The 27,074-nt window shown below is 53.8% G+C and overlaps 1 protein-coding gene and 1 long non-coding RNA gene across 7 annotated transcripts; one reads left to right on the forward strand and one right to left on the reverse strand.

Moving 5' to 3' along the window:
- On the reverse strand, positions 1–26,996 carry LOC145507500 (liprin-alpha-1-like). Of its 6 annotated transcripts, none has more exons than XM_081494110.1 (16): positions 26,885–26,996; positions 25,869–26,119; positions 25,409–25,434; positions 24,776–24,833; positions 23,528–23,594; positions 22,542–22,655; positions 20,145–20,208; positions 19,532–19,672; positions 18,795–18,941; positions 12,499–12,582; positions 9,647–9,760; positions 8,344–8,406; positions 7,327–7,406; positions 4,986–5,121; positions 2,144–2,367; positions 1–339 (listed from the first exon to the last, which is right to left on the reverse strand). In XM_081494110.1, exons 8-16 carry the CDS (start codon positions 19,601–19,603, stop codon positions 21–23), a joined length of 1,239 nt encoding a protein of 412 aa, XP_081350236.1. In that variant the 5' UTR covers positions 19,604–19,672; positions 20,145–20,208; positions 22,542–22,655; positions 23,528–23,594; positions 24,776–24,833; positions 25,409–25,434; positions 25,869–26,119; positions 26,885–26,996; the 3' UTR covers positions 1–20. The 6 variants fall into 6 exon arrangements, with proteins under 6 accessions (XP_081350236.1, XP_081350216.1, XP_081350247.1 ...); XM_081494090.1 differs by having other exon boundaries at positions 20,145–20,246; XM_081494121.1 differs by lacking the exon at positions 25,409–25,434 and having other exon boundaries at positions 25,843–26,119.
- LOC145507543 (uncharacterized) lies at positions 21,898–25,633 on the forward strand. Its single transcript, XR_014054922.1, has 2 exons — positions 21,898–22,998; positions 24,740–25,633. It is a non-coding gene; the product is annotated as an uncharacterized LOC145507543 (long non-coding RNA).
- Positions 26,997–27,074: the final 78 nt, after the last annotated feature.

The following is a 27,074-nucleotide window of genomic DNA, read 5'->3' on the forward strand; positions in this document are numbered from 1 at the left end:
TGTAGCAAATGTATCTGATTTTATTCTGGGTAAAAAGAGAAAAAAACAACAAACAAACAAAAACAAAACAAAACCAGTGTGCTTGGGGAGGGACGCAGCAGGGAGGCCAGAGTCTTGATGTCCAGCTTGTCTACCTCTTGCTCCGGGCTGTGCAGCCTCCTTTGGGGCTTGGAGCGCCCACTGCTGGGCGGGCAGGAGTCGGCAAGCGAGGAGGTGGGACACAGGTTGAGGGAGCTCACAGATTTACGACGACGAAGGTTGCCTAAGCTCCCCCTGCACACTCTGCTCTCAATCTCCTCGACCCGCTGCTCCGTGTTCTCCTTCTCTTCTTGGATCAACCTAAAATAGAATAAAACTCTTCACCTGCCTTTGTCAGCAGAGGAACGTGTCTGGACAACAAATTTGGGCTTGCATTGTGTCACGATTAGCAAATTCCAGGAACAGTTGCTCAACTAACATCTCAGCAAAAAGGTAGGACTTTCCCTCTTTTCAACAGTCTCAAACTTAGAATAATTATCATTGAGTCTTACAAAGTGGCCCCTGATCATTCACGTTTGATTTGACTGATTTACTCTAACATTCTGACGGGGCCTGGGTGGCGCCTCTCTCCCTGTGAGGAGATACCTGAAGTTGACAACCTTCACCTTCCCTGCTCTCAGGGCAGAGATGCACGGCAGTGCCTCAAGTCTTTTCCACTGGGAATCAGGAACTCTGTATAATCAAACAGCAATTCACGAACAAGCTGGAGTTTCTAAACACAAGTCTCCAGACCAGATGAAGTGCTGAGTTGATTTTTTTTTTTTTAAGGTTCTATACATACAAACGCATCACTTGATGCAGTTCTCCACCAGCTTTGTGTGAGTTTCTGGATTCATGTCAATGTGCTGCATTAACCTATAATTCATGGTTACTGCTTTTCTCCCCTAATGTGTCGTGGATGATTTTATATAGCAGTTTAAATACTCGATTATGCAAATAAAATGATTTTCAAATTTAACTACAAGATTCTTACAGGTCGTAACCTCTCCAGTTTCACTTCTGCTTATACATACTGGAAGTTTTTCACCATTGATAACAAGTTGATGGACAGCATTTGCCATTTACATCAAGTTAACTTGTGGCATAAGGAAAAATCACCTTTACCTGACAACGTGCTGTAAAAATAAAAATATTAATATATAACCGTTCCAGATTACCTGCGGGGACGGGGAAAGACAATCTTTCTGAGCTGTCTGTGCTCAAAGCTGGCCCACAGAGCAGTCTGTCTACGGCGTCAGAAGTGCAGGCGGCACCACCTGCGTTTGCTGGTTGGCCGTCACCCCCGCCTTTCCCCCGGGTCCCCCGTGCTCGGCCGACAGGAACAGGCACCTCGGCCTGGGCTGACGTGACAAGAACAATCTGAGCAGCGGCTCTGCCAGGTCCTGTGCAGAGTCACCGGCCTGCGACCAACTCTGAACGTGGACTCGGGACAGGAGGCACGGCTGTGCGGGTGTGGTACCAGGCAGATCTCGGGGCCCCCAGCCACCCGGCTGCACCCAGACCCAAGGCCCCCTGTTCACCACGAGGCCGGCCTTTGGATTCTAGCCCGTTTTGTAAATTGTTATAACTGCCAAGACGGTGTCTAAGGAAAACATCTTCAATATACTGATGAGATGAGAAAAACTCAAACACATGTCCTTGGACCACTGTCTTACTTACAACAAGCTGATCTTCACACTGTATTAACTTTAAAAGGAAAATGCAGATCTGAGTGGGAATTTGCCAACCCCCAAACCCCAGCTTTTCTGTTCTAGGTGGCTTTTCACCAGAATGTGGGCGGCTCCGAAGGACACAGGAGGGCGAACCCTCGGTGCCGGAGGGTGCACGGGCCACAGGGGGACACCGCCTTGGCACCTCACCCACCTTGGGGCTCAGAGCTGAGAGGGGAACAGCCCACGGCGCCTCCCCACAGAGTGCTGACACCACACTGTGGACAGAACGCCCTGGCTGACTGAGCTCTATAATCAAGGGTGATCTCGGAACTGAAAATTCTTGAAGCAGACCTGAAGTCAGTTTTCTTACTAGGGAACACTCAGACTTGTCTAAGGAGAACAGCTCCTCAGAGAAACCAAGTTTCCAGGAAGCTGGGCTCGGGCGCACCCACCGGATCTCTCCGCTGATGCCGTCCAGCTGCTCCTGAAGCATCGCAGTCAGAGTCTCGGCATCGCCCTGCCCGCTGGGCGACAGCAGAGCAGCCGAGCTGAAGAGGGTGGCCCTGTCGCCCTCGCCGTCAGACACGTCCACGTCACTCTCGAACGCCTGGGCCACGCTGGCCGGCACGCTGGCTTCCTTGGCGCGCTCGCAGTCCTGTTTCTTCGGGGTCTGCACCTGGGCACGAGAGGACCACGTCTCGTCAGTGACCACGATTTTACATGGAAGCCCTGACTTTGGATAAACGGGCCATGCTTATGAGACACTGCCATCTATTCAGCGAGCAGCACTGAAGAAACGGGCAGGAGGAGAATCCAGTTCCTAGATGGCCTGGTGACATTCAGGTCTTAGCGTGGACGGAAGGCAATCCTGTGAGGTTTTTCGTAAGGGTGGGCTGATGGAGTCAGAGACAAAAACCAAAAATTAAAAAAAATACATCCATGCTTTCTTCAGCCAGGCTGAAGGAAAAGAAAAAAAAAATCCTTCAGCTCCGCAGCCGCTGGGTCCACCTCAGCCATCATCACTTGTACTAGTTCACCGAGGAGTGCAGTCCTCGCAGGTTCCCAGCCCTCCGTTTTCCAGGCTGGTCTGAACACCTCAGACAGGAGTGAGCAGGGGCGGCCAGGGGACGGGAGGGCCAGCCACCCGCGGCTCTCCTCTCGGGACACAGGCACTTGGGCTGTTCTGGGGGACGGCCCCTCACACCGCAGGGGCGGCTCTGTCATCAGAGATGCCCGGGAGAGTGCCTGCTGGGCCCCATGCCGCTCTTCCACTCTCACACCTCACACCCTTCTCTCTGCAAATCTCCCCCCTGCCCCACTCTCAACCCAGGTCCTGCCTTCTTTTCCCAGACATGACCTCAAAGCAACCGAGGGGCAGCCTTCAGGGGCTGGTTCGACGGCTCCCTATCCCCCGTTGTCTGTGCCCTCGCCCTCTCTCTTCGTCACAATCCCTCCCCAGGGCTGGGCCACCCCCTTCGCTGGCTCCAGCACCTCCTGCCATCATTCTTGCTCCGCTCCAGTGAACCAGCTGCCTATGGGTTCACCCCCATCAGCCCGGTCAGCACGTCCTCTCCCTTCTCTCACCTTAAAATCACACAATGGGAACCAGCAGATTCCTCCTCCAGGGCTCCCTGCAGCACCCACTGCAGGTCTCTGAAAGCTCCCTGGGAGCGGCCTCTACTGTCCCCTGCCCCACCCAGTCTCCAGCTCTCTGCAAGCAGGTGGTGTGCCCCACCCCGCAGGGCAGTTCCCCGGGGGCGTCAAGGAACCCATGTTATCAAGCCCCCTCCCCTCCTTGCCCCCGCAGCATGTCTCTCCCTGGGCTCCAGGCCCCTCCCTCTCTGGGGTTATTCCTCAGTCCCTCGTGCCCCTTCTCAACCTTGGAATGTGGGGCACCCCACGGCTCTACTCTTGTACCCCATCTCTCTCCACCAGCATATGCCTGGTGACTTTACCGTGCTCGTGCCTTTAAATGCCATCTGTATGCCCACGACCCTGAGTCCTCTCCCGGATCCAGGCCGGAACACTCAGCTGCTGACCTGACACGTCCCCTGGACATCTGACGGGCTCGTCCACTTGAACAGGGCTGAGGTCGGCTCTTAGCTCCCCACCCCAGTGCCCTCCTCACCTCAGGAAACAGGCTCCGGCCTCGAGCTGCTCAGGCCTGAGCCCGGGGTCCTCCCTGATGCGGCCCTCTCTCTCCCTTATCTCCACTTGTTGACAGGACCCCTGATCTATCTCCGAGTGGCTACTTCTCTTCCTGCCTCCGGGTCTCTGTTCAAGGTCACCCTCCTGGTGTCACCTCGCTGGCCACCCTGTTCACACACGATCGTCCCCCCTCCTCAGACAACTCGGGCACTCTGGTCTCCTTTCTCTGCTCATTACTGTCCGACAGGCTGCGTGGGTTTAAAAATGGGTCCACAAATTCTTCCATCCTCTTCCCTTCAAGAGGCAGAGGGGGCAACTCCTGCTCAGCCCCTGAGCGAGGCAGGACTTCGCAGCTCACTCTCGCAAACAGAACTGAAGGTGTGCGGCTTCCGAGACCGGGGCGCAAAAGGCCCCGGGCTACATCCCGCGCTCTCGCTCTCAGAGGGTGTTCTGAGGAAAGCCAGGCCATGAAGCGGTCCACACAGCAGGGACCTGGGCCTCTCCCTACCAGCCAGGTGAGTCTGAAAGCCTGCCATCCAGCCCTGGGGGGCCTTCCCATGTCTGTGCCCTCAGGAGGCCCTGAACCAGGCCCACCTGCAACAATGCACAGAAACGGTGCTCTGTGACCTGCTCACTGGGACGTCACTAAGCTTTGCAGTGATTCCTTACGTCGCAGTGGATCAAGAATGCACACGGGTTTTAATTCACTGCTGGAGTCCTTCTTCTGACGATGTCTGGCCCCAACTAGCTGCTCACTGAATATGGAAGCTCAAACACAGACATGTATGAAAAAATTCATGCCATGAATGAGGCAAAAAGATAAAGGCACTTAAACTTCCAATGAGAATTCTTCTCACTATAAGATGATGGATATGTGTATCCAGTTACTCGTAGGACGATTTCAAAACTGTGCTAATTAGTACCATGCTGGGCCTCGCAGTAGGCCACAAGTTATCAGAATTGGTTCTTTTAAGAAAAAAAAAGCATGTCTTCAAAGTAAACTCTTAGCCAGAAAAAGGAAAATGGGAAGACATAAAGCGATCTATCAACGCTTTGTTCCAAACCCATCTCAGGACCGCAGTGTGAGGGTGCAGGTGCCTCACAAGGTGCCCACCAGGGACGGGCAGGGGGCGGGGGGGTCCTTGCCTTGGACGGCTCGTCACGCAGCGCGGCCAACTGGCCTTTCTGGGGGCACCGCAGCACCGCCCCGCTGCCGGAGGAGTCTGCCGGCCCATCTGCCACAGGGAACCTGAAGTCCAGGGCGCTGTCCAAGTGGGGTTGGCTGAAACACACGGGAGACAAGAGCGCTGTTAGAAGGAACGAGAGCTCACTCTGTCAGTCAAGCCAGAGCCTGTCAATTTGGAAAATCGGCAATTTCAGAGAAAAGGGCCCCCGGGAGGGCACTGCCCTCCTGGCTCCAACAGGAACAGGCCACCTGCTGCCCCGCAACCACTCAGGGCTCAGCCCACCATCTGCAAAACTCCCATATGGGGGGAAGGCAGTGCTGACGCGAGGGTGTGGAGCTGACTAGGACGGGATCAGCTGTCTGGGGCTGGGGCGTCCGTGGTCCCCTCGGAGCCCACCCTCAGGTCCTAGGGCGGGGCCTGCACCTTCTCTGCTTTCTCCTTGGCACCCGCACCTCCCCTCCGGCCCGCGCCTGCTCTGACCTCCCTCTCCCGCGTCATGTCCGTGGATCACAATCACCCGTCTACCTGGAACATTTTCTGCACCGCTCTCAGCGCTTCTAAAGGTGCCTCAGACAACCAGCAGCAGAAAGCCCTGAGACCCACAGCTCCGAGCTGAGCCGCACTGGTGTCTCCCATCAAAAGCAGAGATGAGCATGTCACCAGACTCTGGGCGGAACAAGGCCCAGCACAGATGCTCAGGCCCTGAGCACTAAGACTTGGGCCTGCTGGTGCCAGGAGCTCACTCAGGAGGGGCCTGCTGAGAGACGGTGCGGCCCCGCTTTGACTGTGAGCCGCCTACACTGCAGGACCGCCCGGGGTCTGCTCAGTCTTATCTCTGGGAAGAGGGTGGCGCCTTCACCTGCAGGAGTCCCTAAACCCGGGAGACAGAGCCCTCCTCCGAGGACAGGACACCCCATACGTCTGCAGAGCGGCCAGGCCAACCACCGGTCAGCCTGCTCGGGTTCACACGCTGCTCTGCTCAACAGTTTTGCGAGGAAAACTGTGCTGCGCTGAGATGGAAATCTGGACTCTCCCCGAGCCACACCTGTCTTCCCTCCCGGCTCCCCCACCTCCTGAGGGAAACACTCCTTTCTCTGCTCGACTTCTACCCAAGGGCCCGGGGCCAGACCACACTTGGGAATTGGGTGGGAGGTACGACACAGTCCCGCTGTGGACTGCGGACACTCGAGGGTCCTCTGAAGGCCACAAAGGTCTCTGGGTGTGTCGCCCCCCAACCATCACCTCCCAGTCCCCTCGTGGAGTGCAGCCTCCATCTCTCTCTCCCTCTTCACCCGAGGCTCTTTCCTCTGGGAGAAGGTCTCAGAGACAAGGTGACCATTTCCACTGGGAGGTCCTGCCAAATACGCCGAGCCTGCCCTGACTGTGAGCCAGCTTTTCTGTCCCCACTCCCTCCCTCCTGAGCCAGCATAGTGCCCCCTACCCAGTCCACACTGCCCGCAAGCCCTGTTCCAAGGCCCCCCTGTGCTGCCAAGTCCCTGCATGAGCCCTTGAGAGCTGCCTCCTGGACACACCCCTCCCCTGCACCAGCCTTTCTGGCTCTGCCTTTGTCTCAAATGATATCCCCTTACTCTAGAAGAAGGCTGGGCAGGGGCCCTGGACCGCGAGCATCCCCTAAGCACACAAACACAGAAATATGCGTGTGGGCTCCAAACTGTCTCCTAAATCGGGATTCAAGCAGCAGTCGATTTCCTACATATGAATGAATGTCACCAGTTAAGCACTTCAATAACCTTTGCTAAAGTTTCTCTCTTACTTGTGACCATTTTCCATGCAGAAGCCAAAGAAACATTTAAATACTTAATAAGAATTACTGCCGCTACAACAACGAGGAAGAAAAAATCAGGATGCTCAGTAATCTGCTTGCCTCATTCACAAGCCAGGTGATTCCTCCCACCGCAGCCAATGGCCAAGTCACGTCTCAGTCTCCATTCACGTAGAAAAGACTACAGGTCATTAACCTTCTGCGACTTTAAAGAAACATCAGTGTCACAGTCTGTCAGGTCCCTCAAATGAATACACCCATATATCAACTGGGCCGCCCCCTACTTCCAAACCTCCGCCTGTGGTTTTGAGTTTTGTCAATACTGTGACCACCACTCTCCCCGGTACCAAGTTCGACCCTGAGGAACGATGCTTGTCTCTTCCCTCTCGCTGGCCATGAAGCTACAGGCTCCTTGAGGTGCGACCATGAGCGACACCCAGTCATACTGTCCACACACCAGACAGGCCCTTGTCACATTCGACAGTGCTGAGGGGAGCTGCCCAGGGGAGGGCCCTACCCGTGGTGGAGGGGAGCCCCTCCCAGGATCATCTGGTCCACTTCGGCTCTCAGGGTTTCCAGGTTTTTAATCAGCTGGTCCTACGAGAGAGCAAATGACACAGCCTGCACCGCTTGCTTTCCGGATGTAAAATGACTTGCACCAAAATGTGCGTAACAGGTTACGTTAGTCGTTATCAACTCCGAACATTTTAATTCTGAGGAAATGTACTCTAAGCGTCCCAGAGCAAATGTAAACACTCAGAACAATAGTAACCCTTATAAACCATAATGAATTAGAAGTTACATCTCAGGTGTAGAAAAGCTTCTGGAGGTATCATGGCAAGCCATGAACAACGATGAAGGCTGTAGAGAGAAGCTGGACTTGGGGCGGGGGCTCGGGTCGGGGGGACAGGACTCACTCTATTGCCCTCGCTCCTCTCACTGCTTTAAAGTGTTTCCATGGAGCTCACATTCATTCCTCTACACCCCACTTCACTTCCTCACGGGGTAAAACAAGTCAAACGGGCCAAGTTTCCGAGTCGCTCGACTCAACCTGGCAGCTCTGTGCTGTCGGCCACGGCAGTCAATCACCTCGTGCAGCCACTGAGGACGAGACACAGGCCGGTGCAAAGCTCGATGCGGAAATCACACAGATTTCAAGACTCGCGGTGAAAAAAGTATGGAAGTAGCTCGTTCGTTTTTAGGAAAGTTTAGACTGTGTGTGTGGCTCGTATTATCTTTCTGACGGACAGCACTGTCCACGGGAAAGGCTCACGCTTTGTCTCAGCTTTCGGGTGAACCCAGAAAGGACTACTCAGAATTCTGAACCACACACAACGGCCACACACTCTAAATCCACCTATAATGCAAACACATTCAATGTTCAAAACCAGAAATGCTATACGTGTTACAGCAGTAGACTGGCCAGGAGGAAAAGGTAACTCGACTTCCACTAAGCACCTGTAGTAACTGTAACAATGAACCCAGCTCAATTCAGCTCTTAACACATTTCTGAAGGATTTAGAGATTTAAGTACCTGGTAGTTTTGCATTTCTTCTAATTCCTTTATCGCGTTTTCAACTCTCCGTTGGAACGAATTCTGAAAAAGACACACACAGTGCTTTAGAGTCAATAGTCACAGACGTCGCGTGGACTGCGGAGGGCTCCTCTTCCGTCTGAAAGCGAAAAGCACCTCGGGAGGAGCGGCAGAGTGAAGTGCTGGCACGAGGCCGGATGACAACTTTTAACGCTCACTTGTACACAGACAATCTCCTGCTTCCCCGACTGATCTTCGAGATACAAGGACACCAGGTCCCTGGGCTAAGTGAAACTGCTTTATACTTGCTTTCAGCTCTTGCAGTTCAGTGGTCACTCAGGAAACAGGCGCAGGGTACTTATGCCAAATTCAAACCTGAGACAAAACTCTCCCCACCTCAGGCCCAGCCCACAGGTCAGGGTGACGTGAGGGGAGCCCTGTGTGGTCTCTGGTGAGGTGTGTGTCACCTTGGGTTTTGTGGGGGAAAAACGTGCCGTAGCACTTGTAGTGACCATGGGTCCCTCTCAGACAAGCGTCGCCCAAGCGCCGACCTCGGGGAAGGTTCTGGGCCTTGTCTTTAGGGCACTGGTGCAGCTGGGGCAGGTTTTCACCAAGACTGAACCCGACTGTTGCCCACCGAGCTGCTCTGATGGAGCTTCTCAGACACTTTCCAAAGCAAATGAAACGAGAGGAGGCTGGAGCTGGCATATGAGAAAGCTTGCGTTTACTTGCTTCATTCTTTTCTATCACATTATATAAAAGATCCCGAACTAAACTTCTTGATTTGGCTGCGTCGGGCCTTAGCTGCATCACGCAGGACTCCTTTGACGAGACTGCCGCCTGGCACGTGGGACCTTAGCTCCCCAACCAGGGATCGAACCTGCATCCCTGACCTTGCAAGGCAGGCTCTCAGCCACTGGACTGCCAGCAAAGCCACAGAAATCAACTTCTAAGAAAGAAACGAAGGGGTGAGGGTGGATATAGAAGAAAGTTCTCACACGGTGGCTGGCAACACCGGGGCCGTCGGTGGATCCAGCTCCCTGATGCTTTCTGTAAGGGTTGTGGGCACACATCTAGGTCTGTTCCTGTACACACTGCCTGTGGAAGCTGTCACGCTTATTGACTAGCATGAGATGCTGCTACTCAATTATTCGTAACCATGAAAGACACTCACTCTGGGGCCCTCTATGGGAACAGTTTTCCGACTCCTGTCCTGGAGATCCCCCCCCGCACACACAGACTGGGCCGGGCCAGGCCAGGCCCAGATGCGCCTCTTTGTAAAGGGGCCGTGGGGCTGGCTCACCTTATCCTCCGGAGCCGCCATCCTCTCCTTCAGATGAAGCTGAAGCCTCTCATCTGATCCGGACAGAACCTTATCCTCAGTATGTTCTTCATGCATGTTTTCTCTCTGCCTCACCTAAAACAGGAAACACAAAAACTCATAAACTGCAAGAGCAACTACGGTCGTTCTTTTAAAAGCACTGGGGAGCCGCGACGTGAGCGGCCTATGCCCCGGTTCCCGAGGCGGACCCCTCCCACGGCCACCCCTGGTGGGCTCTTGAGCATCACCAGAGCAGACGGGCAGGTGCAGAGGGAGGCTGGGACTTCACTTGTCGAAGGTCACTCCCAACGCTTCTCTTCGGCACAGCACCTGGGGGACCTTAGTGTCACTAGCCATTTCCTGTCGAAGGGGCTCCGAAGGCAAGCACATTTACACTCAGAAACAAGGAGACTTTAAAGGCGATCGGCTTACACACACGTAGGTGAAGGAATTTCTCAGTACATAAACAGAAGCTTGAGTCTGGATTAAGGGGGTAAAATGAATTCAATTGGTAAAGTAAAAGGTGAGAAAATTCATTTTGGGAAAAAAGTCAGTGGAGATAGACTTTCACTAATTTTTCTTTATATGCAACATCACTTGCATTCTTTGTAATGATTGCTGCTCTTCAGCGGCTCAGTTGTGTCTGACTCTTTGTGAGCCCATGGACTGCAGCACGCTAGGCTTCCCTGTCCTTCACTATCTCCCAGAAGTTGCTCAAACTCACATCCATCGAGTGAGTGATGCCATCCAACCATCTCGTCCTCTGTCGCACCTACTCCTCCTGCCTTCGATCTTTCCCAGCATCAGTGTCTTTTCCAATGAGTCAGTTCTTTGCATCAGGTGGCCAAAGTATGGAAGCTTCGGCTTCAGCATCAGTCCTTCCAATGAATATTCAGGACTGATTTCCTTTAGGATTGATTGGTTTGATCTCAGTGAAGTCCAGGGGACTCTCAAGAGTCTTCTCCAACACCTCAGTTCAAAAGCATCGATTCTTTGACGCTCAGTCTTCTCTACGGTCCAACTCTCACGTCCATACATGACTACGGCAAAAACCATAGCTTTAACTAGGTGTTCCTTTGATGGCAACGTAATGTCTCTGCTTTTTAATATGCTGTCTAGTTTGGTCATAGCTTTGCTTCCAATGATAATTCATATTCAATTCAGTTCACTTGCTCAGTCATGTCTGACTGTGCGATCCCACGGACTGCAGCATGCCAGGCTTCCCTGTCCATCACCAACTCCCAGAACTTGCTCAAACTCATGTCCACTGAGTGGGTGATGCCATCCAACCATCTCATCCTCTGTCATCCACTCTCTTCCTGCCTTCAATCTTTCCCAGCATCAGGGTCTTTTCCAATTTGAAAATTCATATGAAAACACTGGAAATAATTACCTCAAGCAATTTTTAAATGTAATAACAAAGTTGGCAAATCTGTGTTTTATAAAATGAGCATCAATTTCACCGTTTAGAAAGCTGTTTTAGGACCTACTGTATAAAAAAAAAATGCAGAGAAGACACAAGAATGATATATTTGAGACTGGCCCTGTGTTAGAAATTGCTGAGGCTGATTGACGGGTCATGGGTATTTATTATCCTACTGCATCCACGTTTGTGCATGTTTGAAATTTTCCATCGTAAAAACTTAAAAAACAGGTTCTTTTCTGTTAAATATTGTCTGTTAAAACAGAGTCTTCTCCAGCAACACAATTCGAAAGCATCAATTCTTCAGTGTTCAGCCTTCTTCGTGGTCCAACTCTCACATCCATACGTGACTACTGGAAAAACGATAGCTTTGACTCCATGGACCCTTGTCGGCAAAGTGACGTCTCTGCTTTTTAATATGCTGTCTAGGTTTGTCATCGATTTCCAGGGAGCAAGCATTTTTTTTGAATCTCATGGCTGCAGTGATTTTTGAGCCCATGGAAATAAAACCTGTCACAACTTCCACAATAAGGCATCGGCATTCAAATATTTTTAAAGCAAAACAAAAGTTGACTTTGAATTGGCTTAGTCATAAACAGCACCCCAATCTCAACAGCCTCTGAGCAGCAGTTCTGAAAGTAAGGAAGTACACCCCTGATCGGGAGACACTGAGCTCTCTGCCGAGGCGGGGAGAGCGCCTCACTGCGGGTCTCCTGATGGGAGTCAGAACCACTGCCCCCTGGGAGCCCGCGTGTGAGGCTCTGCAGTCCAGGCCCAAGAACACTGGTATGGTGGGGACCGTACTGACCCCTGAGGCTGGACCTGGGTTCATTTCCCCACTCCATTTCCTAGATGGTCTGTATCGCCGTGTGGACAACCCTTCTCGGAAACCTCCCTCAGACTCGCTCATGCGAGCCTCCACCATCGCCCTTTCCTGATGCGCCTTCTGTCCCAGCACAACTACGGTTCTCCTCCTGCCTAGGAGCAGCCATCCTACACACACACCCTGTCTGGACCAGCAGTTTGGCATATGGGACTTCAGCGCCACGTCTGAGGCAAGCAGCTCCACATCTGGGCGCCATGCCTTCAGTTTCATGAGCCCCGGGCTGGCACCCTCAGCTTTGTTTGCGGGGCAGTCGGGAGGTCCACCTGTATCCCGAGCAGCTCGCCGGACTGGCTGGTCAGAGCAACAAGCAGCCTCCTTGAACGTGGGGACGCCCTGGCCCCTGCCCACCGCCTATGGGCGACCACCTCTGGCCTTGCTCCCGAGGAGGTGGGTGCCCGGATCAGCAGACGGGCCACACACGCACACACTCCGCGGCAGAGACGGGAGCAGCGGAGAACGGCAGCGCCGGCCCCCGCCCAAGCCGCATGTCCGGCCCAGACGCGGCCTCCCCGTCAGCACACGCACCGGCTGCAGCTCCTTGTCCTTCTCCTCCAGTTGGGCCTCCATCTGGCGCAGCCTCTCCTCGATGTTGCCGTGTCCCTCCTCCGCCTGTCGGCCAAGAACAGCGTCAGCTCCGCTCGCAACAACACTGTCCTGACGACATGCGGGCTGTGACCACAGGGGCGGCAAGCGGGCCATGCTCTGGGTGGACCACTGGCCCCGGGTTCGCGGGGGACACGCCCGCACGCCGGCTCACGCAGCCTGCACAGCTTCGCGTGTGACACGTGGGTGACGCAGGGTGCTGGTGACCGGCTCGTGAGAGGAGACGTGCGCCCCCCCCACCCCGGGCCCCACAACCGCGGCCGCTGCGCCCCCTCCTCAGACTGCCTGTGGCGAGCCAGCGTGGGCAGCAGGCAGCGGCAAGCACGGGACGCATGAGGGCATGCGTTCTGCCTTCCTAAGCTGGAAGGTAAGTTCCAACAGTTTAGCCTCCTTATGGCAGAGCTTCTGGAAGACAAAAGGTCAGACTACGAGGCCGACCGGGGACAGACAGCACAGATGCCAGCGGAGAGAAGAAGCCAGCCTTGAGAGGAAGATCACAGGCAGAAGGGCGCTCCCCTTGCGCCTGTTAGTGACCCTGCTCTGGGGGGTTTGCCAGCAGCCCCACCGCCGGCTTCCCGCGACCGGCCGGCCCCTCTGCCGCTCACTGAGCTCCGGGCAACGCTCCCACAGCCGCGCCACAACAGGCCCAGCCCGCTTCTCCGTGCCCAGACAGTGCCCGCCGGCAGCGCAGGGCCACGCCTTTCCTGCCAGAAGGACGGGGTGGCTGGCTGGCTGGCTGTGGGGACAATGCCCCCAGCAGCGCCACATCTCCGGGACGCGGCCTCTCACCCTCCGGCTTCCGGGGACGGCGAGCTGGGAGTGGGGCCCCTGGTCTGCACATGCCCCGCTCTGACGTCTTCAGCAAGTGTATGAATAAAGACTTAAAGCTGTGTTCACTGCAGAGCTATTTAAGCCATCTCTTCAACGAGAATGGGATTTTTCTAGGTCTCTATCCTGCTAGGATTTGAGTTGCTGACTGAACTCTGAGCAGCAGTGACTCGGAGCTGAAGTGTCCTGGGGACACACACAACACAGGACAAAACTGGAGGGAAATGAACGTATGGATGACACACAAGCGGGGACTGTCTGACACTCAGGGAGCACTCCCATCTCGGACGGGCAGCACGACCCCCGCGTCTGCGCTCGTTTGTGGACTGAGCAGCATGGGCAGGGGCACGGAGGGACAGCGCAGGAACAGGAGCCAGTAAGCCTCAGCAAACCACAGCAAGTAAAAACCCTAATCAGACTGGAGCTCTAACCCTGCCTTTTGTCACAGTGACCCCAGTTCCCAACAGGCTGCCGTGAAGTTCCCTGCTGCTGATTAGGGTTTGTACTTGCTGTGGTTTGCTGAGGCTTACTGGCTCCTGTTCCTGTGCTGTCCCTCCGTGCCCCTGCCCATGCTGCTCAGTCCACAAACGAGCGCAGAAGCGTGGCCAAGAGGAGCTAGGCCGGGCCGGGCCGGGCCGGTCTGGGGGCCGGGGGCAGGGGGCCGGGAGCTGGGGGCAGCAACCGACAGGGGCTAGGCCGGGCCGGGGGCCGGGGCGGCGGCCGAGAGGGGCTAGGCCGGGCCGGGGTCCGGGGGCGGCGGCCAACAGGGCCTAGGCCGGGTCGGGGCCCGGGGGCTGGGGGCGGCGGCCGAGAGGGGCTAGGCCAGGTCAGGGCCCGGGGGCTGGGGGCGGCGGCCGAGAGGGCCTAGGCCGGGCCGGGGCCCGGGGGCGGCGGCCGACAGGGTCTAGGCCGGGCCGGGGGCCGGGGGCGGCGGCCGACAGGGGCTAGGCCGGGCCGGGGGCCGGGGGCTGGGGGCCGGGGGGCGAGAGGGGCTAGGCCGGGCCGGGGGCCGGGGGCCGGGGGCCGGGGGCCGGGGGCGGTGGCCGAGAGGGGCTAGGCCAGGTCGGGGCCCGGGGGCTGGGGGCGGCGGCCGAGAGGGCCTAGGCCGGGCCGGGGCCCGGGGGCGGCGGCCGACAGGGTCTAGGCCGGGCCGGGGGGCCGGGGGCGGCGGCCGACAGGGGCTAGGCCGGGCCGGGGGCCGGGGGCTGGGGGCCGGGGGGCGAGAGGGGCTAGGCCGGGCCGGGGGCCGGGGGCCGGGGGCGGTGGCCGAGAGGGACGAGGCCGGGCCGGGGGCCGGGGGCCGGGGGCCGGCGGCGGCGGCCAACAGGGCCTAGGCCGGGCCGGGGCCCGGGGGCGGCGGCCGACAGGGGCTAGGCCGGGCCGGGGGCCGGGGGCCGGGGGCCGGGGGCGGCGGCCAACAGGGCCTAGGCTGGGTCGGGGCCCGGGGGCTGGGGGCTGGGGGCGGCGGCCGAGAGGGGCTAGGCCGGGCCGGGGGCCGGGGGCCAGGGGCCGGGGGCGGTGGCCGAGAAGGGCTAGGCCGGGTCGGGGCCCGGGGGCGGCGGCGGCCGCCGAAAGGGGCTAGGCCGGGCCGGGGGCCGGGGGCCGGGGGCGGCGGCCGACAGGGGCTAGGCCGGGCCGGGGGCCGGGGGCCGGGGGCCGGGGGCCGGGGGCCGGGGACCGGGGGCGGCAGCCGAGAGGGGCTAGGCCAGGCCGGGAGCTGGGGCCGGCGGCGGCGGTGGTGGCGGCAAGAGGAATTACCCAAGGCCCAAGGTAAGAGAAACCCAAGTAAGACGGTAAGTGTTGCGAGAGGGCATCAGAGGGCAGACACACTAAAACTAAAACTACAGAAAACTAGCTAATCTGATCACACGGACCACAGCCTTGTCTATCTCAATGAAACTAAGCCATGCCGTGTGGGGCCACCCAAGACGGATGGGTCATGGTGGAGAGGTCTGACAGATTGTGGTCCACTGGAGAAGGGCATGGCAAACCACTTCAGTATTCTTGCCTTGAGAACCCCATGAACAGTATGAAAAGACAAAAGGATAGGACCCTGAAAGATGAACTCCCCAGGTCAGTAGGTGCCCAATATGCTAATGGAGATCAGTGGAGAAATAACTCCAGAAAGAATGATGGGATGGAGCCAAAGCAAAAACGATACCCAACTGTGGATGTGAGTGGTGATAGACGCAAAGTCCGATGCTGTAAAGAGCAATATTGCATAGGAACCTGGAATGTTAGGTCCGTGAATCAAGGCAAACTGGAAGTGGTCAAACAGGAGATGGCAAGAGTGAACGTTGACATTCTAGGAATCAGCGAACTAAGATGGACTGGAATGGGTGAATTTAACTCAGATGACCATTGTATCTACTACTGTGGGCAAGAATCCCTTAGAAGAAATGGAGTAGCCATCATGGTCAACAAAAGAGTCCGAAATGCAGTACTTGCATGCAATCTCAAAAAAGACAGAATGATCTCTGTTCGTTTCCAAGGCAAACCATTCAATATCACGGTAATCCAAGTCTATGCCCCGACCAGTAACGCCGAAGAAGCTGAAGTTGAACGGTTCTATGAAGACCTAGAAGACCTTTTAGAACTAACACCCAAAAAAGATGTCCTTTTCATTATAGGGGACTGGAATGCAAAAGTAGGAAGTCAAGAAACACCTGGCGTAACAGGCAAGTTTGGCCTTGGAGTACAGAATGAAGCAGGGCAAAGGCTAATCGAGTTTGCCACGAGAACGCACTGGTGATAGCAAACACCCTATTCCAACAACACAAGAGAAGACTCTACACGTGGACATCACCAGATGGTCAACACCGAAATCAGACTGATTATATTCTTTGCAGCCAAAGATGGAGAAGCTCTATACAGTCAGCAAAAACAAGACCAGGAGCAGACTGTGGCTCAGATCATGAACTGCTTATTGCCAAATTCAGACTTAAATTGAAGAAAGTAGGGAAAACCACTAGACCATTCAGGTATGACCTAGATCAAATCCCTTATGACTATACAGTGGAAGTGACAAACAGATTTAAGGGACTAGACCTGATAGACAGAGTGCCTGATGAACTATGGACAGAGGTTCGTGACACTGTACAGGAGACAGGGATCAAGAAAATCCCCATGGAAAAGAAATGCAAAAAAGCAAAATGGCTGTCTGAGGAGGCCTTACAGATAGCTGGGAAGAGAAGAGAAGCGAAAAGCAAAGGAGAAAAGGAAAGATATTCTCCTCTGAATGCAGAGTTCCAAAGAATAGCAAAGAGAGATAAGAAAGCCTTCCTCAGCGATCAATGCAAACAAATAGAGGAAAACAACAGATTGGGAAAGGCTAGAGACCTCTTCAAGAAAATTAGAGATACCAACGGAACATTTCATGCAAAGATAGGCTCGATAAAGGACAGAAATGGTATGGACCTAACAGAAGCAGAAGATATTAAGAAGAGGTGGCAAGAATACGCAGAAGAACTGTACAAAAAAGATCTTCACGACCCAGATAATCACGGTGGTGTGATCACTCACCTAGAGCCAGACATCCTGGAATGTGAAGTCAAGTGGGCCTTAGAAAGCATCACTACGAACAAAGCTAGTGGAGGTGATGGAATTCCAGTTGAGCTATTTCAAATCCTCAAACGTGATGCTGTGAAAGTGCTGCACTCGATATGCCAGCAAATTTGGAAAACTCAGCAGTGGCCACAGGACTGGAAAAGGTCAGTTTTCGTTCCAATACCAAAGAAAGGCAATGCCAAAGAATGCTCAAACTACCGCACAATTGCACTCATCTCACATGCTAGTTAAGTAATGCTCAAAATTCTCCAAGCCAGGCTTCAGCAATACGTGAACCGTGAACTTCCAGATGTTCAAGCTGGTTTTAGAAAAGGCAGAGGAACCAGAGATCAAATTGCCAATATCCACTGGATCATCGAAAAAGCAAGAGAGTTCCAGAAAAACATCTATTTCTGCTTTATTGACTATGCCAAAGCCTTTGACTGTGTGGATCACAATAAACTGTGGAAAATTCTGAAAGAGATGGGAATACCAGACCACCTGACCTGTCTCTTGAGAAACCTGTATGCAGGTCAGGAAGCAACAGTTAGAACTGGACATGGAACAACAGACTGGTTCCAAATAGGAAAAGGAGGACGTCAAGGCTGTATATTGTCACCCTGCTTATTTAACTTATATGCAGAGTACATCATGAGAAACGCTGGGCTGGAAGAAACACAAGCTGGAATCAAGATTGCCGGGAGAAATATCAATAATCTCAGATATGCAGATGACACCACCCTTATGGCAGAAAGTGAAGAAGAACTAAAGAGCCTCTTGATGAAGGTGAAGGAGGAGAGTGAAAAAATTGACTTAAAGCTCAACGTTCAGAAAACTAAGATCATGGCATCTGGTCCCATCACTCCATGGGAAATAGATGGGGAAACAGTGGAAACAGTGTCAGACTTTACTTTTTTGGGCTCCAGAATCACTGCTGATGGTGACTGCAGCCATGAAATTAAAAGACGCTTACTCCTTGGAAGGAAGGTTATGGCCGACCTAGACAGCATGTTTAAAAGCAGAGACATTACTTTGCCAACAAAAGTCCGTCTAGTCAAGGCTATGGTTTTTCCAGTGGTCATGTATGGATGTGAGAGTTGGACGGTGAAGAAAGCTGAGCGCCGCAGAATTGATGCTTTTGAACTGTGGTGTTGGAGAAGACTCTTGAGAGTCCCTTGGACTGCAAGGAGATCCAATCAGTCCATCCTAAAAGAGATCAATCCTGGGTGTTCATTGGAAGGTCTGATGTTGAAGCTGAAACTCCAATACTTTGGCCACCTCATGCCAAGGGTTGACTCATTGGAAAAGACCCTAATGCTGAGTAGGGTTGGGGGCGGGAGGAGAAGGGGACGACAGAGGATGAGATGGTTGGATGGCATCACCGACTCGATGGACATGGGTTTGGGTAGACTCCAGGAGTTGGTGATGGACAGAGAGGCCTGGCGTGTTGCAGTTCATGGGGTCGCAGAGAGTTGGACACGACTGAGCGACTGAACTGAACTCTGCTCTTTCAGGAAAAACGCTAACAAGCCAACAGATTCACGTTCAAGTAAAACTAAAGAGTCAGGAGTGGAATTCCACAAAATGGTTACACCAAATCCCAAATAATTCAAACCTGTAAGTTGCAGTCACCCCCAATTTTTAAAAAATGGATTTCCTTCCAGTACCGCTTTTTTACCATGATGTACATCCACACTTTTGAACGCAGTATTTTAGGGGCATAAGAGCTTTACACTGGGACTTGATTTCCAACGTGGGAGTCACATGAAAAGGTCTTTACCTTCCTTCCTCCCTCAGGAATTCACTACTATAAAAGTCAGACACAGTTCAGTAAAAGCCATTACCTGTAGATGCATAGAATCCTTATTTGCGATTTCATTTTCAACTTTATCACTGAGGTCGTGCACAGAGGTGGCTTCACGCTGTGTGGCGAGGTAGCGTTTCTCAAGGGTAGTGATTCTCGCCTCCATGTCCGTGTTCTGGGCCATGGCCTATAGCGGGCGTTGCAGAGTAGAAAAGGTAAGTCATTATCACACAACACTCCAATACACTTAAGAGTAAAACAGTTGGACTAAATCCTAAGTCTCAAATCACACATAAAGTTGGCATCCTCAAAATTAAACTCCTAGACAGGGCCCTTTTCTCAGACTTGAGCAGAAACGTGCCTACTTCAAATGTCACATTTGCCACGACTGGCACCCATCTGTCTTAACGTTCTGTCTGGCCACTCGGTTTATCAAGCTTCTTTTCTATATAATAAACCCAAACAGCAAACAAAAAGTATACTAAACTACCCTGTTATTGCAAGAATTCCAGGAGGAAAGGTATCTGGCATGAAGTCAGGACCTCAGGAGTCAGGAGTGTGGTGGGCTACAGTCCACAGGGTCACAAGGACTTGGACATGACTGAGCACGTACGCAGGCAACGCTTTTTAACCATATAAAACTCTTGACTTCGTACAGAAAAAATGTATTTACAAAAATTCAAGAAGCTCAAAAGTCAACTAGTTACATAAATACGTGCATCATCCACCTAACCAGGCAGCAAGTGTACAAATCCAGGACGGCCGGGTGGCTGGTACCTTCTCGCCCAGGGCCTTGTGGTGCTCGAAGAGTGACTTCAGTGCCCTGAGCACCTCCACCTCGCTGGTCATGCCGGCTGGGGACGTGCGGAGGGACGGCACGTACCGGGAAACCAGGCGCTCCAGGTGCTCCAGCAGCAGCTGCAGGGCGGGGCCAAAGGAGCACCGTCAACCTCATTCTTGAACTCAGGGTCAATAACTCCTCTCAGCCACACGCTAAAGCTGAAACCACGCTAAGGCAAGTCGGAATCCTGCCAGTTCAGTCTCAACTTAGAGTGGACTTCCCCAGTGGCCCAGTAGGTTAAGACTCCGCACTTCGGCAGGGGACATAGGTTTTAATCCCTGGTCGGGGAACTAAGATCCCACACAAAGTGGAGCATGGACAAAAATGTAAGTTAAGAGAATTCTCCCCTCAAACGTACTAAAATGACATCAGCTCTCATCATAAATTTGAAGCAAGGTATGAGAACCCCGAACTGATCCCCCTTGGTCTGCTCAGTGGGAAGATGTGAAAAATGACTTGAAAACCAGACCGAGTTTAAAGACAGCAACACAGAGCCCAGTGGTGACCCCCGCGGGGCAAATGGCAACACGTGAGAATCCCCCTACTGACCCTGGTGTTGCTCCTTTCCGCTTTCAGCTCAGCAATTTCTTCTTCTCGTTCAAGCAGCTGCTCCCTGCATACATTGAGTTCTTTAGTAAGTTCTATAAACTCCTAGAAGACAGTGAAATGAGTAAGTAACTAAATGCAAACACAAATTAAAAAGAGAGCGAGCCGCTGAACATTGACCCTGTCAAGTCTCTCCAGGCTCCACACAAAGGATCTCCTTGTCCCTCCAGAGAAGAGGGGGTCCCCCTGACCCCCAGACCACACAGACCACCACAACTCAGACCGGCCTGCAGCCTCCACCTCGACCTGGCAGGCACGCGCCAGGGGAGAACCCGGAATCCAAGCCTGCCTTCTCAAGACCCAGGGACGTCTGAGAAACTTTCCTAAACAGAAATCCTAACAACAAAGTGGATAAAGAGATTCTTAAATGACACCCAGACAAGTGACCTGGAACCACTGGGGAGAGTGAAGAACAAAGGTAAGGTCTACAAGGCCACCAGGCTTTGGAGTGTTCCTCTGGGAAAAAGGCTGATGGCACCCCAAGGCCATCCGTTAGCCTGACTCCACTGAAGTCACCCAGTCATTCAATAAACTGGTTAAAATGTTAAATTCACGTTATATGTATTTTACCACAATTTGCGTGCACACGGGGCCGTCCACGTGCTGAACTTGCTCAAACTAAACCACACGGAGTCTTTCATTCTTCTGTTTTTCTTTGCAGAAATACAAAAATCCTGGGCTATGTATCCCCTACTACATACTGAGTATTCAGCACCCAGAACAGTGCCCAACTCTTGTGAGAGGCATGTAGTAGACATGTGAGGCTATGAGGGTGTATGTTATACACGTAAAGCAGTAGGTACCAGTCATTAAAATACTGGACCCACTCGTCTGTGCTTTGTAAGATGGGAGACGTTAAGGGGCTTAGCATTTCTGCTTCAAGGACTGACTCTCTAGCTCGATCCACAGGCCCCAGAGACTCCTCCAGCCAGTATATCCCTTCTTTGGAAGAGGGGAGATAATAAGGGGCTTCGCCTTTCTGCTTCAAGGACTGACTCCATAGCTCAGTCCACGTGCCCCAGTGACTCCTCCAGCCAGTGTTGCCCTTCTTGTGGGGCCCCCGCCCATCCTCCACGCAGCACCTGCACAACCTCTTACAAGGTCCACCTGCTGGGGTCCATCCTGCCCACTAAGGCCAAACGCCCTGGCCGGCAAGGCCCACAACCGTGCTAACAAAATCAAACACAAAGCCAACGCTTTGCCGGCTGAGGGCCAATCTAATGGGCCCAGACCCCGGCTGCTCTCACCTCAGGCCACTCTGCTTCCAGGACTTGGGCCGAGGCCAAGTTCTTCCTCCTCTTGGCCTTTGCCTTGGGCTTGCAGCACTGGAAAAGCCCCCAAAGGCGGGTCTTTCTGCGACCCATCCTCGCGGATGGGGGCAGCCCCCCACTAGGGGGCAACTGCTGATTCACAATCAGATGCCTCAGCACCCGAGCTATCACCACCGATCTCACACAATGACCACCGCTATTCACACTACAACCACCCCACTCTCACACCCCGCTCTCACACACACAGCTCTCACACTATGACCACTGCTCTCACACTATGTCCACCAGCACCGGTGTCTCAAGAAGAAATGGCACGAAGGCTCTGCCTCCAGCACGTCTCCCTGGAGCCCGGAACCTGGAACCCACTGAGTCACAAGGGGCTCCGTGGTAACAGGGGGGCTGGCCTCAGGCCCACCAGCAAGGGCACACAGAAGGGGGAGGGGCTGCCAAAAAGACGGCAGGTGAGTGTGGGGTGCGGGAGAAGGAAGGCCGTGCCCACAGCTCAGGCCTACCGTCAAACATGATCCTGCAAGGTACTGGTTCACAGTCGAACCGAACAGGATGAACTGCTTCAGAAACCACCACCACTAGGAATGAGCGTATCTTCTAAGTGGACTTCTGCCCCTCCACCCGCTAAACAAGCCTCCAGGGAGGCTAGTGAAAGGGCACCCCTGAACTCAAGGGCGTCCCCAGAACCCACCCAGGTGAGGAGGACTCACCACACTAGCTGCCCCTCACTCTCACCCTGAGCTCGGTCCTCCCTGACTGACTCTCTCAATCGAGCTCAGCAAGGGCTTGACCAACCTCACTCCAGGCACTTAAAATGAACCCACAGTGGGTACAGGGGTTCACTCAACCTGCTGCGAACTCGCTCTCTTAACTTCGACCCTGGGCGGTCAGACAACTCTGCCCTGTGAGGGCTGCATGGTGGAGGTTCAGGGGTGTCCCTGCCTCGAGCCCCGACAGCCAGCCCCTCCCAGGCCCCGCCAGGTGCTGCCCCTTCCTCCGCCCCCGAGTCCCCCACGCCCCTCTCCCGGCTCCACTCCCACCCTCACGGCTCCCCACTCACCGGGGCACAGGCCACACTGCTCCTGGCTCAGCCGGGACCTCTGCTGTCACTTGAAGACCTCAGTCCCGAGGGTGCTTGGGGTCCTATATCCACCCATCTCAGCAATTACAGACTCTGGGAGAGACACAGGACAGTTTGGGGTGCCGCCCGCAGTTCACCCTCAACACATTCTGGTTTTTTTGGCTTTATCTACTGGAGTTTTCTGAGATGTCTTTTGAAAACCTCAACTGTTGCTTTCAAAGAGACTGTAAAATCACTGCTCAAATTTAAGAATCAAATCTTCATTTTCAACCTTCACGTGAAACTGGAGGGAAGACTAAAAGCAGTCATATTTTCAAACTGAAAAAGCAAACCCGCATGTGACCACGTCACAGAATACACGTCACCGAACCCCTTCCTCCTCAGCCTTCTCCTCCACCACCAGCCGCTCAGGATACAGCAGTGGGAGCGGCGTGAGGTCAGCCTGGGGCAGTTGGGGCTCTGCTAGTGCAGGAGATGGAAGAGATGTGGGTTCGATCCCTGGGTTGGAATGATCCCTAGAGGAGGGCATGGTAACCCACTCCAGTATTCTTGCCTGGAGATTCCCATGGACTGAGGAGCCTGGCAGGCTCCTCAGGCCATGGGGTTGCAAAGAGTTGGACATGATTCAAGCCACTGAGCACGCATAGACAGGTGCTCCGCAGCCTCCCTGGGCCAGTGGGTGCCCTGCTGGGCAGCACAACCTCTCAGATGTCTCAGGGTGGGTCAACCTGGCCCTGAGCAACCAGGGAGGAGAGAGGATGGTGGAGGAGGGAAGGACAGGGAGGTGTTAGGGGCCACTGGTAGAGGACAAAGGGGTGCAGGGAGGGAATTCGAGTCCTGATGGTCCAGGGACAAGCCGTCCCCTCTCTGAGTTGCCCTAACAGCTATGGAGACAGAAATTAGGCCACTAATTCTGTCACTCCTCCCTCCACTCCTGATCCACTGCCCAGGAGAAAAACACTCACTTTCAGTGGCGTCTCTTGGAACCAGCAGCCATCTTCTCCTCTGAGATCCTTCAGGGGCTGCTGGTTTCTGTAAAACACAATGGAGAGCAGCCTTGGTCTTCATCGAGGATCCTAGATTACAGAACTGAGCCTAGTAAACATTGTTCTGAAATTCTGGCAGATGCAGCCATAAGCAAAACAAAACCAATGCAGGATCTTTGAAGGGAGTGGACAAAAGAGTCATTATTGTATGTATGGTTGTATTCTTATCAAACTCGAATGGTTCAACACTAATACCTAAATGTGAATGTATGGATGGATGAATGTTAAAAATTATAACAGGCAATAAATTCTATAATGAATTATGAGTTGGATAAACTCATAAGGTTACAGAACACTGTAATACAAAGATACATCCTCAACAAGAAATGAGAAATTTACCAAAGAAAAACACACATGGAGTTGAGGGATTATAAAACGCTTCACTTAAAATGCTAAATCTTTTCATAAGAAAAATATAGAATACCTGAAAGATCTCAATTCCTTCTAGATTAATTTATAAATTAAGGTAATACTCAAAAACCTCAAAGCTATTGAAGTGATAGGACTCCAAACTGTAGATGTCACTGTATGTGTGTGTGTGCATATATGTACACATATATATTATATATATGTCTTTAGTCACTCAGTCATATCTGATTCTTGGCGACCCCGTGGACTGTAGCCTGCTGGGCTCCTCTGTCCATGGGGATTCTCCAGGCAAGAATACTGGAGTGGGTTGCCATGCCCCACACACACACATATACACAGTGAAAATACTTCTATATGTTGACAAAGAAATTTTACTTCAAGTAGATTCAACTTAATCATACTTTTGAAATAAATGTGAAATTCCTACTATGATGAGGAATGGCTTAAAAGGCTGTAACAATCACACAGACAAATATTAGGTAGCTCTGACTCCATCACTGGGTCAGTCATGGGAGGAGTCATCACCCTTCGGCTGCCCTGTTCTAGACCAGGGATGTGGTGAGAACAAGACAGAGGATCAACAGCATCAGAGCTGCCAGTGGACCAGAACAGGGCTTGGGCTCCCTTCCCCTCCATGCCCTGGTCTCCCTCCAGAGCAGGGAGTGGGGCTCCCTTCCCTCCATGCCCTGGTCTCCCTCCATCACCACCTCCCCAGAGGAGAGGAGACCTGACCAGCATTGCCTCTCCCTGTCTCTACCACAGCCCGAGCAAGCAGAAGGGCCAGAGCCCCACACTCACCAACAGACAGACTGCTTGCTTCATCTTGGGACTGGGCGTTGTCTTCTGTCAGCTTTTCCTGCCAAGGGACCAGAAGAGAAAGGGAATCTCCATTGGTCAGCGTATTGTTGTGGGCATGGTCCCGAGTCCCAGACCCTCTTGGGGGACACATAAGCACCAGAAAAGGGCCTTGAGAAAGCAAGGCGCTGACCCAGGAGTCACAAACCCACAAACCCCTACAGTATCTGGGGGGACACAGTGGGTTCTGCCTTCCCACCTACTCCTGTGCTTTGCCCCCCAAGTGGGCATAGACTCAGCACATCTGGGCTCTGCTGATGGCACCCAGACTCGGATGTGATGCTAAGGGGATCTGAGCACCCCTGCCTGACACCCTCCATGCCTCTGGGTCCAGGGTTACAGAGTGAGGGTGTCTCAAACAGTAAGGACAGGGCCGGGGCTGCCAACCGGCCTTAGGACAGCTCTCAACAGGCCCGTCTCCCTCCTACAGTCAGCCTAGAGCCCCCAGGCCAGTTGAGAGAGTCAGGGACAACAGTAGAGGACAAACCAGGGACCGTGTCCACCCTGGGCTTTGTTGTGGGGGGAAAGCAGTGACTGAGGGTCTGATGCTGCCAGATGCTGGAGAAACCGACTCACCTCGTGGCAACACTCACTCAAGCGACCTAGAAGAGAAGAGACATCCGCTGAGTGGTGGGGACAGCCCTCTTGCCACACCTCCCTCCCTAGGGACAGGGTGCAGGCTGGGGGCTCAGACACTGAACAGAGCCCCGGGCCTGTGACGGCAAGCGGGACATTCCGAGTCTGGAGAACCCTCAGGGAAGAGAAGGGAGAAAAGGAAATAAAATGAAAAATCTCTGTGCAGCGCTCCTGAACCACCTTCTTCTCCTGCCTCCTCCCACCAGACTCGGCCAGGGGGAAGAGGGGACCGTCAGCTGAGTTGGGGGGACCGATGTGATCACGGTTTGGTAGGACCTGGTGAGGTGGGAGGAGGAGGGGTTTCCTGGGGAAGAAGATCAGAGACAAGCCAGGAGGAACAGGAGGATTGGGGAGATGGAGGAGGGAGCCAGCACCTCCTCCTTCCCTTCTAGAACCTCACCTTTAAAGTATCAGCATACAGCACATCCGATTAGGATTAGGACAGTGCTGACTCCAAGTCCAGTTACCATTTTCATCACCAGTGAAGTGCATGAGGAGGGAGAGGGAGTGATGGGTAGTCTCTGGCTCATGGTTGCTCGCTCTCCAGGAACCAGGACCTCCCCATGGGCCAGGGTACTTGATTCTTGGTCCACACACTTGATGTTGCTCCAGGGCGTACAGTCCATGACCATGACCTTCCCATCAGGGCACCTGGGTACAGATACAGGGGGACTCATCAGGGACAGCTAGCTGCATGAGGAGAAAGAGGGGGTAGCCTCCTGTCCTGGGTCCCCTGACAAGACTGGAGAGGGGACAGGCTCCTGCTCTCTGCAGGGCAGGGTCCCCTCACTCCCCCTCACTGGGCAGGAGAAGGATCCAGGATTGTGTATTGTGGCTCCCGGGCTCCTGCTGAGTGTTCAGAGCTGTTCTTCAAGAGCTCTGTGAGGAGGGCCTCATCCAGGTCAAGGGTCAGAAGGGTATGGGCACAAGTCTGACTCATCTTCCAGTCAAACTTAAATACGAGGCCCTCTCATCCACCTGTTGACTCTTCCTACCAATCTCAGCCAACACTGGAGCGTCAGAGGACAGTGAATTACTATTGGCCACCGAGCCCCCCAACAGGAAAGATTCAGGTGCTACTGGGGAGCAAGGGCTGGGTGTGAGGCCTGGCGAGTTGGCTCCGGTTTTATAGGAACCTTGAAGGAGCACACACGTGGCCTCATGATGACTTCTGTCTGCTGTCAGCACTTCGGTCTTTCTAGGCCCCTCCTGAGGAGACGTGGGAAGGGGCCACTGGGAAAGCCGTGCAGGACAAACGGGGGTGGTGGGGAGCGCTGCTGCAGGCTCAGGAGACCCCACAGGCACAGGGGAGCTCTGAGAGGTGGGAGGGGCTTCACGGAAGCAGGAGAGAGACATGGGTACAAGGAAACTGGGGTCTCCTGTGGGTTGCAAGCCCCCTAGGCTCCTGTGTCTCACCCGGTGCTGCATTTTTGACAGAACTCAGGTGCATCTTCTCCACGGAAAGTGCCAGGTTTGCACTGACACTCAGTGTGCTTGGTGGAGGTGCAGCGGTTTTTTTCTTCTTCTCCTAGAGACCAAAGATAAGGTTTTGCTGTTTGTTGCTGTTTCAATGAAAGAATTAGTGTTTTTCATGGGTGTTTGGAAC

The sequence above is a fragment of the Giraffa tippelskirchi genome, chromosome 1 (genome assembly GCF_054371585.1).
Source record: "Giraffa tippelskirchi isolate mGirTip1 chromosome 1, T2T-mGirTip1v1.2.pri, whole genome shotgun sequence".
Lineage (NCBI taxonomy): Eukaryota > Metazoa > Chordata > Mammalia > Artiodactyla > Giraffidae > Giraffa > Giraffa tippelskirchi.